General features: G+C 34.0%; 1 protein-coding gene across 1 annotated transcript; it reads left to right on the top strand.

Annotated features, from left to right (window-relative positions):
- The first annotated feature begins 14,711 nt into the window (after positions 1-14,711).
- Positions 14,712-18,435, top strand: LOC148610688 (periostin-like). Its single transcript, XM_088541639.1, has 6 exons — positions 14,712-14,869; positions 15,500-15,708; positions 15,925-16,114; positions 16,620-16,718; positions 16,979-17,092; positions 18,282-18,435. Exons 1-6 carry the CDS (start codon positions 14,731-14,733, stop codon positions 18,431-18,433), a joined length of 903 nt encoding a protein of 300 aa, XP_088397765.1. The 5' UTR covers positions 14,712-14,730; the 3' UTR covers positions 18,434-18,435.
- The last annotated feature ends 3,975 nt before the right edge of the window (positions 18,436-22,410 follow it).

The following is a 22,410-nucleotide window of genomic DNA, read 5'->3' as shown; positions in this document are numbered from 1 at the left end:
TATAACAACTTGTCATATTACATAATATGAATTAATATATTGTTGTTCTCTTGTTTGAAATGAATGTAATAAAAAATTTAAATAAAAGTATTTTGAGTTTTGGGAAGACAGGTTGTCTGGGCAGTAATACTTAATGCAGATGGATCCTTGTTTGGTTTGTGGTAATCTGTAGTAGAGTTTTGCTGCCCATACCTTAACTTGGACTGAATGCATGAGATATCAGACACTGAGGACATGGGTATATTCTCATTGGCTGATGACGTATGCGGAAGTACATCCCCATTCTTTCAACAGTTATGCAGTGTTATGGATTTGTAGATGTGATAGGATATACACATTAATATTTTCTACCAGATAAGTATTTTCTATTTTATTGTGCACCCCCTCCCCCTTTTCTCCCGGCCCTTTTTGTGCCTTTGATAACCAAAATGTGGACAAGTTATTGGAGTTTAGAGATAGCTCTTCTATGTGTGGAGACAATTTTAACTATTCTTGGGAAGTTGGTTCGACTGGTACCTGAATTCCTATCGGCTTTTGATGTAAAGAGAGAAGTGACTTGGTGAAAGTAACATTGTCCACATTTTGGTACATCTCGATATCCCTTACATTCAGTTCTAACTCTGTAAAGAGTTTTGCTGCCCATACCTTAACTTGGACTGAATGCATGAGATATCAGACACTGAGGATATGGGTATATCCATTGCGCTTTATCATAAGAAATAAGCTTTATAGACAACATATGCAAAAAAATTCAAACGATTTTCATACGAATTTCACATGATTTTCACCCCAACTGAACAAATAAACTTTGTGATAGAGTCCACGTGAAATTCGGGTGAATCGAGTCTTCGCGCGAAATTCACGTTATTTGTTCACATGCAATCCATGTTAAAATGAAAATCACGTTTAATTTCATGCGAAGTTAATGTGAATTTCATGTGAAACTAGGTTAACACGAATTTTACCTGAAAAAATATTTGCCTGTGTATATTCCTGTAAAAAGAACTGGATTAGCAACACCGTGTGTAATGAAGAACCTATTATATTTTTGAAAGTAAATGCTTTTTGAAGTTTGTGGTATCAATAACTGTGGTGCAAAAGCTTTTCTGTTTGGAAAATATTGTGTTCATTAAGAACAAACACTTTATTACAAACACGAGTAAAACAGTCCATATAGGAAATAGAAATACCGTAGGACGGTTTTTCATGAAAATCACAATCTGGGAATGGAAAATTACAACAGAAAAATAAATCAGTTGCATTACAATAGAAACTATCAGTTGCTGAAATGATCCTTATGATAAGTCCTACCAAAATCTTCTTGATTCACAATTTTTGGACAACTTAATATTACATTAATTGCCTTTGAAATGCAAAATAAAAAAGGTGAGCGAGTCAGGCTCCTGAGAACCTCTTGTCAATCTTTAAAACCACCCTTGTTCAGTCGCATTTATCTGCTTATCAGAAGTACTTAACAGAAAATGAGATTCAAAATTAATTAATATTGTTTATCTCTAATAAAGGTATGAATTGTGGAATAGATATGTTTTCATCTGCGCAAATTATGAAAAATTTCCCCCGTCCTTCACGGTCTGTCACGTGATTTTCTGTTATGGCAAGTTCCGTTGAGTAACGTTTGTTTATCGCTATATCTGGACAAGACATTTTGTTATCGCTGAATTATCTCTGCGTAAACCTGCTCATCAGCAAAATGCAAACAAACTGTCCATCAACTTTTAAATCTTTCCCTCACATGTAAATTGTCAAGAATAACTATTATTTACTTATATTTGTTATTATCATTTTTTATCTTTCAGTAATACACTGTCTTATCAGGTATACACATATCAGGTTTTCCTCAGGGGATGTATTTTTCACTCAGAACAATATTTTTTTCCAAATTTTAATTTAAGTTCAACCGTAGCTAAAATAATCTTGATGCACTTTGCCAACAAATATAGAACAACTTACATTAGTGGCGACCGAGTTGCTCATTTACTCTTGTTACTTTGTATGTATTACTTTGGCTATTTTATGTCTGTCTGTTTTCCCTGTTTGGTCTTTGTCCTTTTGTAACATTCTTTTGTCTTTTGATTATCTTAGTTCCTTTTATTATTATTTCCTCACATACAACTCGCCAAAGATAAATATTTTTTTATTCATATTTATATCTATCTATAATACACCGTACTCGGGGTTTCTGAGCGCGTGCATTTTGCTCTCAGAACAATGTCTTTCCATTTATTATTATTATCATTATTATCATTATTATTAACTTTTCAACCTTTTTCTCACATGTAACTCGTCAAAATACATAATACTTTTTTATCTTTTTATTCATAAAACATTGTCATATTTGCAACGCACAAGGGTTTCTCGGCGCATGCACAATGTCTTTCCATTTTTTCTTTTATTTAATTTAAGTTCGATAGTTAAATGATCTCGGTACATGAACATTTTTTAAGACAATAGAAACTTATTTTCATCATTATTTTCATTGAAATTAACTTTCTGACGTTTATGAGTTTCATATGTTTTTCATGCGTTCCATATATACTTGTTCTAGAGTTATCGGACTTTGTTATGTATTAAACAAAGGACAATGTCAAATCTCTAAAGGAATATTTCCATTCGAGCTCCGCCTTAAGCGGGTTGTCCTACAGTGATCAGTCTGTCCGTCCGCCCCTCCGTAACATATTCGTGTCCGCTCTATATCTAAAGAACCATTATGATTTCATATTTTACATGTATATTAACCAACACCAGAGGGTGTGTCATAATATATGTACAACTTCCTAGGTCAAAAGTGAAGGTAAAAAAACTTTGGTTTCAGTTGACATCCCCATGTCCTGTGGTAAAGATCGTGTCCGCTCTATATCTTGAGAACCGTTATGATTTCAAAGTTTTTACTTAACACGTATACTAACCAATACCAGAGGGTGTGTCATAATGTATGTACAACTTCCTAGGTCAGAGGTCAAGGTCAAAAACTTTGGTTTCAGTATTCACATATTAAACAGGTGATCAATACGGCAACCCATCAATTAGGAGTCCTGCTGAATCAATTCTGGTGTCACTGTTTCTCAACAGATGCTTGCAAGATCTTCTTAAAGTGATCATTTCCAAGTTTTTGCTGATCTTCAATTGTACACTGTTTTTTTTTTATAAATTTTATTCCACAATTTTCCTGATTCAAATAATTTGCTTCTTTATGTTATATTTTTCTTATTTAAAGTATAACCCATACATCCTTTTTCAAAAAAAATGCAGCCCTCAGCAAATTTTTCATGTTTTTAAAATTTAATTCGCATCCTTTTGTTGGTGGGTCATAATAGATTGAAGGCATAATTCTAAATATGTGACAAATAGCTATTGGGCAGCACATTTAAAACATATTATTCAAACATCAACCCATATATCCAGAAGTCACCTAGTGGTCAACAATGAACTCACACAATGCAGTCATATCACTATTGTACTATGAAAGTAAGTCTAGCATATTTATCAGTTTTCACTAAAAAATCTTAGAATAAATTCGCACATAACGAGACTATGTAATAACTTCAAATAATGCTTCATACATGTATCAGCTTATTTACCGCATGTTATTGACAGCGGGGCACACAGAGATGGCTCCCATCTCAATGATATCTAGTTAATTCTGCACGCTAAGGTTGGCCACAACGTAAGTTACTTATTTTTAGCATTTTATAGGAACTTAAGATATTATTTGCATACATGTTATGTTGATAATTAAAACGATTGTTTACGTTTGTACACACAAATCATGTGACGTCAGATATAACTCTATTTGAGATAGATATTTGGTCAAATCGATACTTACCTGGCCTATACTTACCCTTAATTGTATTTGGTACGTCCCTTGGCCTGATTAGCCCATTTTCGAAATTTTGAAAACGACTCTACTACATGTACCCCCTCTTTCTGTCGGCCAACAGCAACGTATGGAAAGCAATTCGTGTCATCAATAAAATATTTTTTGGTGTAAAATGTTTCTACAAGATTCTACATAATGTTTAATACTGTTTTTTTTTTATATATATTGAATTTATTTTTGATTTATCCATACATCATTTAAAGATTTTCATGTATTTTGATTGATATATGTAAGTTTATTATTGTGAATTGTTAACAGTACTACATTGCATTTTATTTTTGTTTTGTAGTTCTTTACCGCTTTTTGTTGGTAACAAGCATCAATAAAATTGGTTTAGACTGACTGCGTCTTAGTAAGGCAGTACAGTTTATTAAGGATATCCTGCACAAATGACCGTATGGCCGCTGTTACTAAAAGTAGAACATACAGTTATTTGCAAATAACTCAAACACCGTTGGATTTGACAAAATTCTGATGGAAAGTGATATTGTTCACCATCAGAAGACAGACCTTCGCCGAAATGTTCAATATGATATGTTGCCTCTTGTAGGATTTATAGCCCCTGAAACAGATTTTTTGTGGTTTTTTTTCACGTGTATAACTCCCGGAAATCAACATGTATTGCAACAAAATTTAATATAAGCCGACAAAATTATTTTACGGTTTCCTCCACAAACTGATCATTTAACATTTTTCATCGGTCTAAAGACATGGCCGTCATTACTAAAATAGCACATACTGGTCAAAATGTCTCCTGATATGAATGCTGATGATTGAAATGTTGAATAGCCGTGGTTTAACTTTATTTTATGTTCTTTTTAAGCAAATGTATATAGGGCAAATGCCTGCTCAGACCCGGTGGAATAACAGGGCATAGGGGAACCTCCTGCCCATTTTTTTTCCAAATGTTCTAAAACTATTTGAAAGCATTTTCAACATTTTACAGTGCCTTAGGTACTCTTTTGAACTTAAAGCATTTCGGCATTTTTTTTTAAACATGGTAACAAAGCATGATACCTTTACTTACTTAATTAATAGGGCATGTTTTGTAAGATGAGCGATTCAGGGTTTTCAGGAGTGTGCAAGGTGAGCGATTCAGGGTTTTCAGGAGTGTGCAAGGTGAGCGATTCAGGGTTTTCAGGGACCTTTCTCTTTATCATTAGTTTATATCATTATGATTGTACCGACCATTAACATATAATCCTTTATTCAATTATATATCAGTCTATGTTCTATCGCCGATGCATGTATATCACAAAATATGGTTAATTTTCTTTATTTAATATTTAGAACAACAACAACAAAAAAATGAAAGCCTTACTAGTGTATAGTATTATTATAGGATTATACTCGGTTTTTTTTTTTTTAGAATTTATGGATGTGTAAATAGGCCTTGGTCTGTATAAACTACAATATCGGTACCTGGCGAAAGATTTCGTTTTTAAATTTAAAGGAGGATTGTAGTTCTCGAGTAGATCTATCAAGTTTATTCTATTCGCGAACGGTTGATGGGACGAATGAATCCGCGGTCATTGACCATCATTATAACCGCTTAATTTAAATAATTTTCGTCCCATGTTTAAATGACTTGTGATATTTTTGATGATATCATTTATATTGGATGTCCACTTTGTAATAAAGTTATTCCGAGATGTTTATGATTTTTTTATAGGTATAGTTTTGGCTTATCTCTCTATGATAATAAATACCTTTATTTCTGTTTTTTTTCTTGATTAAATTCCAAAATCCACTGTTGAGACCATTTATTCAAGGCTTTTAGATCAATATTTATACATGTAGCATTTTGTATTTCAGGCATATTATCACTAGAATAGTATAAGAAAGTGTCATCTGCAAACATTCGTGTTAATGGCCTTAGAGTTTCTCCGATATCGTTTATATTATTATCGTTTATTATATTATATTAGAAATAAAAGAGACCCTAATACCGAACCCTGGGGTACACCTGCACTTATATTTAATAGTGATGATGAAGAAGATTTGCATTTCACTTTTTGTTCACTGTCACTCAAACTATCTTTGAACCAGTTGTAAAAATCGCCTACAATTCTATATGCGTTTAATTTGTGCAACAGACCTTTATGCCAAACTCGGCCAAAAACTTTAATATTTTTCAATGAGTTGATGTACGGTTTATTGTTTCCGTCGTGTACAGACACACATTGGGGGTATGGATACATGTACGTGGATACCGGGGGTACAAAATCGAGACGGTACCGAGACAGTTAAGTCGACTTTTAGGTATTGGTTTAAAAAATGAGATACTTATTTGAACAAGCGATCATTTCACGGAACTCTTTGATTATCAAGCGTATTTTATGTTGAGTTTTATGGTGGTAAAAGCGTTTCATAAAAGGTCGAACACATCGAGATTTCAGGATAGGGTGTCCGTGCGAACATCACTAAATGTTTAATACTAATTCATTTCCCTGTGATTTATTTTAATTATAGTTTATTTACCTTTTATTTAGCCCACTTGAACGATCTAAGACAAAAACAAAACAAAACTCGGATCTTAAAGCCAAAATCCAAATATTGCGTGTGCCAACTGGGGGGTACAATTCTCAGTGAAGATAAGGGAGAAGAAATATACTTTAAATGCTAGACTAAGTACAGTACCATACATCAATGCACTTACAAATTGTTATCTTTTCAATACTTAAAGTTTCGGTAATTTTAACTGAGACTTTAAACAGAGTACAATGTAACTCATGGAGATGTGTGTCAATGCGACATATTGTTTGTATGGATGTTGCTTATAACCGAAGATACATGCACTGACCAAATACCATTCCTCCAGCAGACATAATGGTGATGATCGACTCGTTCATTTTCCTAACATGAATTCTTCTTCGCAAGAAAAAAAGGTTGAGTGATAACGATTGGAAAAATACGCCGTGCATTCGATATTGTAACCTCCAAAACCAACAGGTCTCTTTAGAGGGACCATTTAAAAATGATGTAAACATTTAAAAAATCGCCAGAATATATTTTTGTAAAATTAAAAAACATTATCTTGAGAAAAACTTTTCAATTTCAATATAATACTAAATTATAAAATAACTACCTACCGCATAGTAGTGTGTGTAATATTGACCCCGGAGTTAAGATATTACACGATATATTTTAACCCTGGGGTCAATATTTCGCTGGGTCAGAATATCATATGACACCTGAAACCAGGAATTAAAATACACATTTTCTTAGATAAGATTGCTTTAAAATGTGTAGTGTCATTACAATCGTCGAATATGATTTAATAGACTTTTCTCTTTATGCATTATAAGGGTAAAAACAAACATTTCATGATAAGGGTAACAACAAACATTCCACGATAAGGGTAACAACAAACATTCAGTGATAAGGGTAATAACAAACATTCAACGATAAGGGTGTAACAGCAAACATTCCACGATAAGGGTAACAACACAATTACCGAGCACAAATCTGATCCATTATCAAGTCGTCTGCAAAAACAAATCTGGCAAAATATATTACATTACCGGAGCAGCTGTTATCGCAATGGTCCTGAATTGATACAAGCATTTCAAACGAAATGATGGGTTAAATCTAGGTTCAACAACACTAAATCTCCTTCTTCCATATCGGTCGGCGTGAATTAATCGGTGGTGATTAAATAGCATATTTGCCTAATTGGTATATCAAGAGTCATATCAGCATAAAGAACAAGTTACAAAAAAAAAACAAAAAAACAAAAAAAACAATCCTTACTCATATTTTAGAAGAAACTGAGTATTTTTCAACCAAGGACTTATGTCTAAAAACGAACTTGATAAGTTACATTTGAGACACATTTCTTCATACTCCTTATACAGGAATGGTGATTGGGGATTTTCATCGACCTTGAACACAAATACAGGCCTCTCACGATCGATGTTAGTGGTTAATACAACCAACTGGTGTTAGTGGCGGAGCCCAGCCTTCGTGATACCTGACCGAAGAACTCGGTCAGAGTATGTCCTACCGGCGGCTGGGCCTACTCGCACTGGGTATGGGAGCGTAAAATAAATTGCCTCTTGGTATTAAAATGGGTATGTTTGTTATAAAAAAATCTTTATTCCATTCCGTGTAAAATTGTACATAATAAAATGAGATTTTTAGAACTTATCAAATTAGACATGCTCCACGCAGCGACATACGTTTGCTTCTTTCTTAATAAACCACTGCAGACTGGCTTTTAGAAATTCTCTGACCTAGTACTAATCAGACGTCGTTATTGTGACGGGACCAATAAGGCTGAAAAAATGGATGCCAGAACGAACATAATTGTGACAGGTATATCAATTGTTGGAATAATCATACGTTTAACAACTCTAAAAGTGTATGATGTTGACTTAAACCAGAAACCAGACAATCTAGGATTCTACTCTTGCCCCGATATCAACTCAGAGCAAAACAATAATTTTGCACTTGAAAAACTTTTCCCGGGAATATCTGATATCAATAATGGCAGACCAAATACAACAAAAAGTTGTAAATAGAAAAATTGAGAGACCAAATACATATCTTATCATTTTAACCATCTTACTGAGTAATGATATACATTTCAATCCTAGACCAATTGGAATGCATGCATCAATTGTTCAAAGCCCGTTAGGAAAATTCAACTTCCCTTCAAATGAATTTTTTTCAGCTTTCAAACTCATCGGAAATGCACAGACGTTTCATTCAAAGAATACAACAGACTCATATTTGAATATAAATAGGCTAAGATACTGTAACGGCAGTCGTCTGTGTGTGCAAGTTTCTCAGTGAAAATGGCCAGTTAACACTTTGAAATGTGCAATAGGTAGTGTACGATGTTTAGTGTGTGCTAGTGTACTGATCAATGAATACTCTCTGTATTATACAGCTGTGTTTGCTTTTCCAGATTTATGTGTCAATATCAACTACCTATATTCTGACTTAGTAACCTCATACAGGACATCCTCTTATGTGGTACGTCCGTGCACTGAGCTCTGTAACTGTAACACTGTCTAAATGAAAACACCGTTAGAAATACATACTTTATTTGACCAAGTACAAAGCCTTTGATATAAAACAATGGTACATACCGCTTATAAATGCATAACACTTAATAACCAAAATTAAACGGTATGACAATACTAGTGGAAGTGACTGATTAACACCCTGTTTGTTTACCGCACCATATTTGTAGCTCGACAGAAAACAAGAAATACAAATAATTTCATGATGAATCAGCGTATGAAGAAGATGAAAGGTCAGAATAAATTTAAACCAAAGCATTCTCTTGGAATGTTACATTCCTATGAGAAAACGGTATAACCGTAGATAAGTTAGAAGCAAAGAATATGCAAACTGTAACAGTCAAAGCGTAGAGACGGTGTGATACACACCTGAATGGCTATCTATAGAAGAAGCGATAATCCGCGCTGACGAACTCGCTTAAATACTAAATGCCAACTGAATTGACCAGTCATTGCAACGGTTGTTACTCATGTTATTAAGTCAATCTCGTTCTCATATACATTAAGCTTATGCAAAAAAGAGAGACTCAACAGTTAAATGTAAAACTCCGAGCTCAGCTCACTACTGTTAATAACCATAACGAAATCATATGATAATCATGTGATAATAGCAAAAACATGCGTACATAAAAACAGATTAAAGTCACTTTCATTACAATACAAATTTTGTTCTATTAAAGACCTGCTGAATAAAAACATTGTTGACCTACTTATGATAGTTGAACCAAAATCAGATGAATCCTTTCCGGATACACAATTCATACTAGACAATTACCATCTACACCGTAACGACTGCACTGTCAGTGGTGGCTGTCTTAATATGTATTTAAGGTCTGATTTGGCCTGCGATAGAAAAAGATACCTAGAATGCAATACCATTGAGTCAATTTCAGTAGATATCTCCATCAGTAATAAAAAGGGGTTAATATCAGGACTCTTCCGATTTTACAAATGATGTTATTAAAACTTATGACAAAATTTCAGGGAAATATGACACGAAATGTGCCGATCCAACATTGAATGATGTAATTCTTACAAACCGTAAAAAACCTTTCACAAATGTAACCAACTTCAACTGTGGCTTAAACGACGCCCACAACATAATTTCTGTCAAAAGCGACCACCACAATATCATTTCTGTCCAAAGCGACGCCCACAATATCATTTCTGTCCAAATAAAAGTAAAAATACCACCTATTAGAAAAAAAATTCAAAGAAGCTACAAACATTTGAATTGAGAAGATTTCATCAAAGACCTGACAAATGCTGAACTTTCAAGCAAAATTGACCACGCAGAAGACATAAATGTACTTATAATGATTTTCAATCAGAAATAAAAACCATTGTTGATAAACATTTTCCAAAGAAAAGACGCAAAAATGTTGAAAAACAAGCACCTTCCATGAACAAACAATTACGACAAGCTATACGAAATCTATGCTCTACAACAAATACATGAATGTAAAATCTAAAAGAAATTGGGAATGCCATAGAGTACAACGTAACTTGTTAACAAATTAAAAAAGAAAGTCAGTAAGACATTATTTTATTGAACGTTGTGTTGGAGGCTTCTGGCTTACCATAAAACCCTTTCTTACAAACAAATGTAGTCATTTTGAAAATAGCATTGAATTATGTGACAATAACGAAATTGTCAATGACCAATCAAATGTAGCAAATATGTGTAACAACTTTTTTGTTAATGTACATGTAGCCAAAGAGATTTGGAGTGGCATTTGCCCAGCAGATGTAAACCATCCTAGTGTTACAGCTATAGCTAAAAATAGTAAAGTAGAAGGTAATTTAAAATTTGAAAAGATTGAATGTGACTTTGTAGAAAAGCAGATACATAAAATCAATGTAAATAAATATAGATGGTATATCTGTGAAAATGTAAACAATTGGAAAATCAGCTTTACTAGAGCCTATCACTAAACTTGTGAATATGTCATTAGAAAAATCAACATTTCCTGACGCTTTCAAAATGCTCAGATAGTACCATTACATAAGAAAAATAGCCAACTTGAGGTCGGAAACTACAGACCAGTTAGTATTTTACATGCAATGTCGAAGATCTTTGAGAAAGCCATTTACCAGCAGCTAATTGATTATTTTGATAAGATCTTATGGTCTATCTGAAAATGCAGTTGAGTTAATATGTATACTCGGCGTCACATAAATAACATGCTGTTAAAATTTGAATAAAAATATTTTCTACGACTTTATTGACACCAACCGTCGTTTAAATTGTCTTAAATGACTTGCTCATTCGTTTAGCCAAACAGCTTCTCAAAAACAAGTCGCTTATTAGCTTAAATCATGCGTAACAAATCCTTACGGGAAAATCCCATACTAATATCCGCCATGTTGGTTTTTACGGGACGATTTGTTTACAAACGAAGTGCGTAAGTTCCCGTCGAACTCCGGTGACAATCGTCTGCTTGATCAACTTCTCGGTATTATACGTTGTTCGCGTAAAATAAATCCGAGATATCCGAAATAACGCCAAATTGCATTCTGGGTTCTTCGGTTTTTGGACAAACCATTTAAACGTAAACAACATCTCCTAGCAACCCGATCACTGTAAACATGGCCGACTTTTTACAATGTAAATATTGCCACCTAGAATTAAAATCTGACCGGAATTTAACGATTCAATGTTTAGGGAGAAGCCGTTTGGCTAAACGAATGAGCAAGTCATTTAAGACAATTTAAACGACGGTAGGTGTCAATAAAGTCGTAGAAAATATTTTTATTCAAATTTTAACAGTATGTTATTTATGTGACGCCGACTATAGTTATTTATCTGATTGAACACAGTGTGTCAGATTTTGTTTGTTTTGTTGGGGTTTAACGTCCGAGCAGCAATATTTCAGCTATATTCAGACGACGAACATGAAATTGATGATAAAATGAACATGAAATGATGATGAAATGAAAAATGGATGGGACATGAGGACAATGGGGTCAACAAATTTTGATTGCCACTGGAAATAGGGCGAGGTGGGTAAGGTCGGGCAATTTAGCCTTCTGTGGCGGAGCCCTATGGTTCCTACTCCGGGGGAATACCACAATAGGGTTCTTTAACGTGCGAGGAACATGGCATCTTTCTCAACACGGTGCACCACTACGGTTTGCGGTCAGGTTTTCCGTATTATAGCCTGACAACCCCAGCATTTAACACGCCAGGGGTACCCTATTCCACCACCTGGGGCACACATCCCAGTTGCCCTGTGGGCAGAGCGCCCTAGCCCCCGGCTAGGGTTCTGAGCACTATTTAGTCGCCTTTTGCGACAAGCTTAGCGCCGCTGCAGGCCTATTCTTTTGACACCCGGACCTGCACGGGTCCAGTGTGTCAGAGTAGGGTCTGATTTAGTACATGGCAATATATGTATATATATAAAGGAGTTCCCCAAGGTTCTATCCTTGGACCTATACTTATTTAATATATTTTTAACGATATTTTCACTTTTGTTACAGATAGTACTTTTTATAAGTATGCAGATGATAATACATTGTCATACTCAGGCACTGAAATCAACGGCTTAGTCAAAATTTTGGAAAATGAAAATGCTATTTTAATAAATTGGTTTTCAAATAATCAGATGAAGACTAATCCGGAAAAATTCCAAGCAACTGCCATAGGGAAAAGGACCAAAAATAGGGATCTAAAATTTAACTTTGACGGGAACGAAATTGTTTGTGAGGATGAAGTGAAGTTCCTGATTGTGACAATTGGTTATCAAATGAAATTTAATACTCACATAACAAATATATTTAAAAAAAAAAGCATCAAGGCGGTTAAACATTTTAAAACGCATTAGAAAACATTTGTCAAAATTGGAGAGGTTAACAATCTACTATTATTTTACAATGTTTAATTTTAATTGCTGTCCAGTGGTTTGGCATTTCTGTGGGGAGGGCAATACAAAAAAAAAGATGGAGAAAATACAAGAACGCGCCTTACGCTTTATTTATGAAAATTATGAATGTACATATGAGGAATTACTTTTAAAATCTGGTTTCCATCTCTTAAAATAAAACGTCTTCGATATATGGTAATAGAAGTTTTAAAAATTATCCATAAAAAGTCTCCAACTTATTTACATGACATTATAACTTTTAAAAACTCTAATAACTCTTTTAGGAAGGACAATTTGGCAGAAGTTCCTAGAACAACAGGATTTGGTTTACACTCAGTAAGGTATCCTGGGCCACACTCTGGAATGAGCTGCCAAATTATACTGAAACCCGACTTTAAATAAAATGTCTTAGTCTTAGTCTTGTACCATTGAATAATGTCGCGTAAAATCATTTACTTTTTTCGGAGTATGCGAAATACTTGAATTTTATCCTAGATATAAAACCGCCTAAGGGAACATTTGAAGAAGTTGAGTTGAAATTGAAAGATACCTTGTGATCTGTAGAATTGGTAAATCTGACACTTGACTTTGTGATGACACTTTTGACAAAGATAGAAAGTGCAACTCCGATGTTTAAGTTTTTTATCTCAATATGTTAATTACACTTTAATCTGGCATTCAAACTTGTTTAAATGTTTTCCTCTATAATATAACTTTGTTGAGCGTTATGTAATTGTTGTTGCGTTCTGAGAAATGTAATAAAAATAATCGAAATTAATCATTATAATAAAACTAACAAATTACAAATTATTAACTAGTGTAGTCAATTATTAATCGATTACATGAAATCAACCCATGTAATCTACATCGATTAATTATCGATTACTGTTGAAAGTAATCGTGCCCATTCCTGAACTATACAAGAACAATGCATTATGTATACAATATCAAATATTGACTAACGTTCGTATATTGGCCCAAATATGATGAAAACTGTAAATACAATACAGAATACAAAAGTGCACCAATACGGGATGTATCCGTCCAATACGCTTTTACCCATCTAATACGTCGTATTGGACTAGCGTATTAGACAAGTTATTCAATAAAGGTTTTCCATATTGGCTGACTTATTGGTCCTCGGATAGAAAAATTGGACTCGGCCCAATAATTATGACACTATGGAAAACTTTACGCAATAATACTATAGTATCATGAATATATGATACATGTATGTACGTTATATGAATGTTAATGCAGCGTATCCACCTGTGGGTTTAGGTAGTTGGTATAATTTTTAGTCTATAGATACAGAGATCAATAGATAACTATAATTTGAGTTCCGTGAAGAACTAATACCCCGCTGCAGTATGAGTTGAATTTCTATATGAGTCTTTTTGCTTGTTATTAAAGAGAATTTCTCGAAAAAACGGACAGACAGACTGTAATTAAACTTACATTCATGCAATCCCCTAAACTATATTCCTCTTGGTATGAACTAATATTATTGACAGGGAAATTGTAAAGATATAACTTATATGAAAAAAAATTACAGATGTCAATATTAAGCAGCAGAATGGAACAAACAAGGTATCCTATGTGTATCTAGTACAACGAGTTTTCACAAGTATACTTGTCAATTAGCATTTCTGTTTTATCATCTACAACCAAATGCGAGCATTGGTGTCTAAGATCTCACCGGTCGACCGTGTCTATACAAGCTTTATGTAATATTTATTGTGACAGGCATAACGAAATCTCACGTTACTTTCGACGTGGATCTTATCTAAACATAAAACTTCCCCAAATGGGGCTGGTTTACCACAATTACACAATATTTCATGTGAAAAGTATAAAATAAAGGACCGTTTTCATCTTGGGCACTTAAAACGGTTTCATTTCCACGGGTAGAAGAAAATTGCCGACAGTGTACAATAAAATGCTCCAGTTTCTTACATCACTATTAGTTATTCACATTGTATTTGGTGCAAACTTACTAGAAGTGTTACAAGCAAATGGAAACTCAAAACTGATTAAATATGCCTCAGCATGCGGACTAGCCGATACACTAATGAAAGGTAAGTCTAAAATAATATTATATGCCATGCGTCATACAAATGGAGGGTGGGTATAGTTATCCCGTGTACCTGATAATGAACATCTGTTTATCGTAAAAAGATTGATTTTAGAAAACATAAATGTTTGATAGCATAGATTGTTTTAAAAGAAGGAATCTGGTGTTAGATGTCGGTCTTGTAACAAACATTAAAGTTCATTTAATCCGCAAAAGGCCTCCTCTTAGATGTAACAATGTGTCAGTTTCAGTTGAAGCTCGAGATATGAATAAAAGGGGCGTTAACCGCGGGCCAAGCATTTCATCTTAAATGTCGTACTAAATCTTGGCTAGTGCAACTGTTTTAAACTTTCAAGTTTCGTGTGGATCCAGGTATTTCATGTGTATACATTACCGAACTAATAAACTCAAATAAACGGTTGCATGTAAAAGAGGAAAAACCGTATTCAAATGGCAATCGTGACCGTGAAAATTCAAAACCAGTACTCGCAGAAACCATTAAAGAAATGATTGAAAGGTGTACGTACAGAGCGTAAAAAATTTGGAGTGTCTTAACTTCAAACATTTTATAAGTCAATTGTTAATGTGTTTTTTTTCAAATTGATATTAATTATCTTTATTCTATTATTTAAAGGTTCATTTACCATCTTTGCTCCTACGGATGCAGCGTTTGATACCCTGGGAACAGAACAAGAGTTACTGGCTGATACAGACGCCTTGGCTAGTTTATTGCTTTACCATATTAGAGAAGGGGTGTTAAGGAGCATAGATACTAAAAATGAGCAAGTGGTTGATACTATGACTGGTCAGAAAATCAGATTCAACATATACTCACATAACCAGGTAAGCATAGATAAGTCCTATATTTGTCAAACCGTAGGTTAATTCACCAACATGAAAAGTATTGATTCAAATAGTCCCCTCATCAAAACAAAAGAAGAAAAAGAACGGGGGGAAATTAATAACACACACACACACACACACACAATCACCAGAAATGTTCATTATTAGTTAATAATAATGATCAACGCTAACTTAAGTCTTTCTTTTATTTCTAAGGCCGTGACAATAGAAGGAGCAAAGATTTCTAAATTCGATTTGACGGCTTCAAATGGAATTGTTCACGTGATTGACAAAGTGATGTTACCATCCAATGGAAACATTGTTCAGTTGGTTGCTGGAAACAAGAATCTAACCACTCTCCTATCATTGGTTTCAAAAGTTAGAGATTTGACTTCTAAACTACAGGGTGAGTCGTAATTTCGACTTTTTTTAAGATAAACAATCCTACACTTTTGAAGAGTAAAACTATACTTGTTGAAAGTAATTTAGTCGATATAAATGTACCCATTGTGTCAAGAACCGCCACTTTTTATTATAACAGAAGTATGTTAACAATTGTAGAAGTTTTGGACGGTACATGTACGTGGAAGCATTCTAAATCAATATTTAACTCTCTTCCATTCACAGTTCAGAAATCTTAAGGGAATCACAGGGTCCTTATATCTTCTGTCTTCCTGCATCTGTGTGTGTGTGTGTGTATGTGTGTGTGTGAGAGAGAGATAGAGAGAGAGAGAGTGTGTGTGTTTTTATGCATTTGTTTGTTTACATAATATCATCGCCTCTAGAATTAGATACTAATAGATGTATGAGCAGTGTTGAATGATGCGAGTTGTTGACTTCAGTAATTAACAGTCCGTGGATTGTCCTTCAGAGTCTGGTCACTAACATTGACATTCTCGTGTATATTTCAGCTGACCCATTAACTATTTTTGCGCCAACTAATGCTGCGTTTGCGAGTCTTTCTTCCCACACTTTACACGTGCTGAATAGCGATGTAGGACTTCTTGAAGGTATGCAAAGAAACTAAGTTATTGCTTTTCTTTGTATCTATTGTAAGGCATTTTACTGCGTGCTTTGAGCAAGTCAGTTTGATGTTGTAACTTGAAATGAACTTTTTCTTTTAAAACGTTCCTTACGTATTCTCTTTTATTATCATACATCAGGGAAGAGGTAGCAGACGTGTTTAAGGTTAACACGATTAACTATTTAAAATGCATTGAGTATTGCTTAACTGTTTAAAGTTCATTAATTTTAATTTAAAAAAAAACAGAGTTACTGGAATACCATGTAGTACCCCACACAGAATACTCATCCGGTCTTTACAACAGAGAATATCTCAGAACATTAGATAGACACAATGACAGAATCCGACTTGGCAATTCTGGTAAGTTTTCACCTGCGAATACATGACAGAACTAGATTAAACTGGTATTTTCGGAAGAGAATACCTCAAAACGTAAGTTAGAAACCCATGACAGAATGAGACCTAGAGTATCTTCTAGTAAGTTATCTCTTGCAATTATTAGACACAACCATAAAATATGGTATAATTTGTTAGTCATCTCCTTTATGTTGAGATGCGTTTCTTATATACTTCGAGTCAACAAAATCTACGAATCACATATGTATTTTAGAATGAAACTAGAAAAACTGTGAGTAACACCCACTTACTAAATGAACCCACTCCCCCATTGAGAAAGTGCATCTTTTTACCTCCATATATATTGATTTGAATCAGAATTTAAAATAAAAGGTATACAGTGGTAATAAGGATTCCTTATATTCACAAATAAAATAGTTCATTTTTAAATATGTGGAACACACAAATTGATTCGGATCAAAATCTAAAATAGAAGATGCACAATGGAAATATGTAATAAAGATTCAGTGAAAGTTTCATTCAATTCCATTCAGTGGTTTAGGAAGAGTAAGAGATAAGGAATGTGTCCATCTAGTATAAAGAAATACAGACGAAGGACCAGACACCCTCATCAACAAATGTGAAGATGGGGTTGTATGATAAGATATGTAACTTTCATCCACTTTGAAACGTATAAGTTTCAAACCGTTCGACCCAATGATTTAAGGAGGTAGTCTTAGGGTAAGGGACTTAACCCTTACAAATCATTGGACCGTTTGTATTTAGCATCAAAGTAACTTGGACTGAATTCATTCTGTTTCAAATGAAAGCTTGATAGGCTCTGGTGAAATAGAATATGATACAAACATATCACTGATTTCAATAGTTATGTGCCTTACCCTAAGTCTACCTCCTTAAACAATTCAATATCCTAGATAATTTTAAAAAAGTCTCGTGTATACATTTAACTATTGTTTGAGCATAATTGTAGAAAGATATTTTATTTCAATTTCTCGTGAATTATCATTCAATAATTTTCATTATTTCGGAGAATTAAAAGTAAACATGCTCGCCAATGCTGCATTATTTCCAATTAAAATGTTTTAATATATTTAAACCTCACATGAAGATTAAAAGGAATCTATATTCCAACAATCATGAACTTTATTTGAGTTAGTGATGCGGATAAATAATAAATTTATTTTCCATGCAGGTCACGGTGTAATAGTAAATTTTATAGCTAAGGTAGTACAAGCTGACCTTTCTGCCTCAAATGGAGTTGTTCACATGATCGACCACGTGCTAATTCCTTTACGATTATACCATAATCTCGGAATTAAATATAATTATGTTTTTGGAAAATGATGGACACAGACATGGAAGAGAGTGTCCGATCAAGATCTAGGAGAAGAGATGACAGTTTTAGTTACGCTTTTGTACAGTTTTACATAATGTTAATAAAAATAAATTTATATATATGTTTCACTTATTGACGTATAACTGGAGTCTGGGCTTGAGGGAGCAAAGTAAGCATGTCTCTGACTACGGCAGCATATGTTACTCATACGTAGGATTGATGCAATATCAAATAATCGTATTTGACAAGGCTTTCTTAGATTGTATACCAAAACGGTTGAAAAGAACAAAGAATAATCAAGGAAAACAAGCTTATAGCGGTAATCAAAAGAATGTAATCCAAGGACAAAGACCAGACATGGATATCAGACATACACAACAAAGAACATAAAGTAACTAAAATCATGCATACAAAGTAACAAAAGTAAATGAGCAACTCGGACTCTACAAAAAATGGAAGCATGGGCCAGGTGCACCGGTACGGTATTACACCAAGCATTTTCACAACTTATTAACAATACAGGCGATCAGCAAACGGAGCAATCAATAATCAATGTGCAACGAACTATGAACATTGAAATGGACAAGGTAACAATTGTAATCGATTGCAAAATGTTTCGGTCAGAATACATATTTTAAGTAAATCATTGACATATTTTACTTTGCGTCTATATTGTCGGTAACATGATTACGGAGGTTTAGTGATTCCGTCCTTTGCTTAATTTACTTTATCAACATGAGGTTGCATTTCTTCAAATTGTACTGTAAAAGAAAAGACATTATGATAACTATATACAATATAAAAAAAAACCTATATGTGTAACTAGAGAACTTGGCTAACTGTTCCATGTATTTCATTCCAAGATCATTCGACTCGCAAGCATTGCAAAATTTATCCTAATCTAGTTTTGAAATGTACATGAAAAGCACATGGTGTAACAGACTGACAGCTGTAATGATTTTGAAAGACATTTTAATTGATATAAAAGAAAGCATATAAGCACTATACCTTGTGGATTGCTCAGAAACAGTAGAGAAGTTCCCTATCTTGTCGTTATCTTTGGATAAAACATTACAATGTATTCATTTGATAACGTATACTTTTTTTTTAATTCTGGTTCCCTAGATTCCGTTTTACATTTAGACGTTAAAAGTTGCTGTGCTGAATAGAAAAAAAATCACTGTAGGTTTACCCTCATACCTAAATGCTAAGATTCATAACCAAAAATTAGCTCCCAACCTTCTTTTTCATACAGAAGAAAAATTCCAACATACATGTATGTATTCGTATATAGTATAGCATATAGAAACATATGTTTATTACCAATAAAAAAAGGAAATTAATAAATAAATACAAGCAAGTTATATATTGTTGTCCAAAATGAAAAAAAAACATGTACGACCAATTTATGTTGCAAAATCCCATGTAGTAAACATGTGGAACTTTGTGACCGTACAATACCATAGAGATCTATGTCCTTTTACTCTTCTTTGTCTGAAAAGAGGGTAAAGTTTGTTTTAGCCCCTTATTACTTAATTGGTATGGTAATAAACCCTGGAAATCAATCCAATCCTTACATTTGTTTATACAAAAACGTAAGGTAAAATTTATTTTACTCAGGTCAATCTACGAAAACCGGACAAAAGTATTTGTATTTTTCCCCTTTTGAAACTTTCCAATGGTTAGAGTCGAACACCAAACACAATTGCACGCCTTACTTGTACAATTGCACAGAGATCCACTCAATTTTAATTATAGTGTTATTTCACAGATATTCATTCAGTTTTACTATGTATACAATTTCACAGAAATCCATTTAGTTTTACTGTAGCACAACTTCACAGTAATCCGTTCAGTGTTACTGTGTAGTACAATTTCACATAAATACATTCAATTTTAATGTCCAGTACCATTTCATAGAAATCCCTTCAGTTGTACTGTGCAGTACAATGTCATAGAAATCAATAAAATTCATTCAGTTTTACTGTGCAGTACAATTTCACAGAAATTCATTCAGTTTTACGTGAATTACAAATTCACAGAAATCCGTTCAGTTTTACTGCAAAAACAAAATATCCAAGGACAACAATGACCCTAGTACCATACAACATCATACGACTGCAAAACTGTTGCTGCAATATCAAAGAATTGCTTTGTTGGGCGCAGCTATCAAAACCTGCAGAGTTTGAACCCTGGCCATGTACTAATGGGACAAATATAGACACAACATTTAAGCCTTAAACATCTGACTTTTGTGATTAAATGTTAGACACATGATAAGATGGAAGGAGCCCAATAACTTCAGTATAGATGTACGAGCCAATATAAAATTCAGACATTGGCCATGTATATGTTCAGCCTGGTAGAGGTGGTTTATGTTGGAGAAAACCAACCAAACAAACGATTCTTTGTCCGTCTACATATGCTATATTTCTTATGTAATGCAGTTCAGATTTGTATCTGGGAAGAAATAGATGCATTCATCTCCCGCGAAAATCAAACCAATCAAACCAAATCAAGGATGATTAAACTCTAAATTTGGCTCTTGGACATAAATTTAAATTTATATATAATTGGAATATAAATTGCTTTGCAAACAGCCCCCCATGTTCAATTTCCCTTAGTTATCTAAAACTCCTTATGGATTCTTATTTGTTGGTGCATTTTCATCAAAGACCTCAGTTGTTACAATTGTGTGAACCACGTAGAAATTATTGCTTTCAATTGGAAAAGGAGTACTATTGACAAGGATCATTAAGAAATGGTTGAAAATTAATAAAAATATATTTCCACCATATCCCTCCACCATACTGTATGTCATATGTGGTAATATCAAATGATTATTGATCTATGTGTCAGGTGTGAGGTAGTGAAACCTATACATTTGATTATTCAGATATGTCATATGACACAATTCCCTAGAATTAAAATCCACTGTAACATTTCGCAATGAATTTTCTAACATTTATAGGCACATCTACAAGTACAATAAACAGACAAGAAAATGAGACCAGTGAAATAACTACTTTCTACATTGTGTAACCAATACTTATAGAACAGTTTACCAATTAATATTTATCGTTACATATAAAAACACTATTTAATGAACAGTTACCAATTAATAACTATTTCTCAGTTACATGTAACAACAATATTTAATGAACTTTAACTCCGCCGCATTTTCTTTGCCTGTCCTAGTGCAGGAATTTCTGGCCTCTGTATATCTTATAAAAAGACACTTTTTACCTGTACCTGTGTATATTTTTTTTTGGGGGGGGGGGCAGCTAAAGCCTGCCCGGTTCTGTGAGGGTTTCCTCGTCGTTAATTGAAGTGTTGGCGTTGAGCCGACATTTATCATCCCGATAGGGTTGTTGTCTCTTAGACATATTTGATATATCAAGGAGTAATCAAGGGAACCAAGGTTACAGCGGTAATCAAAAGAATGCAATCCAGGGACAAAGACCAGACATGGAAAACAGACATACACAACAAAGAACATAGAGTAACTAAAATCATACATACTAAGTAACAAAACTCGGACTCCACTAAAAATGGGAGCATGGACCAGGTGCATCGGTAGGGTAAGCGTCCTCTGCTTTTTCCAGAAACACCGACCGAGTTGCTCATAAAAAGTAAAGTCCAGGGTAGACGAAAGAGGAAGGAAAACTATGACACGTTGAACAAATCAGTTTTCATGGTGCAGATGGATACACCGTAACGGTCCACGAGTTCATCATGACGGCCATAAAACGTTTGTAGTGATGACTTTAATCTTGTAGCAACATAACCTGCTCCAGAAGCCTATTTGTTAGAATTCTAGCGCGATACAAAAAGTCTGCGTAGTCTCGGCAAGCTCTGGCGTAACGTATGGACTTAGTGGCTGCATAACTATTACTTGTTGCTATGCTGATCAAACAATTTGGAAATAATCAACAGCTATGATTTTCTGTTCCTTTTGAAAAAAAATATATAACAATTCATAACT

This window comes from Perna viridis, chromosome 8 (assembly GCF_037379345.1).
Source record: "Perna viridis isolate PV_CMFRI_1.1 ecotype Kerala chromosome 8, ASM3737934v1, whole genome shotgun sequence".
Classification (NCBI taxonomy): domain Eukaryota; kingdom Metazoa; phylum Mollusca; class Bivalvia; order Mytilida; family Mytilidae; genus Perna; species Perna viridis.
Note: the sequence above shows the minus strand (reverse complement) of the source record. Positions and strands in the feature narration are given on the sequence as shown.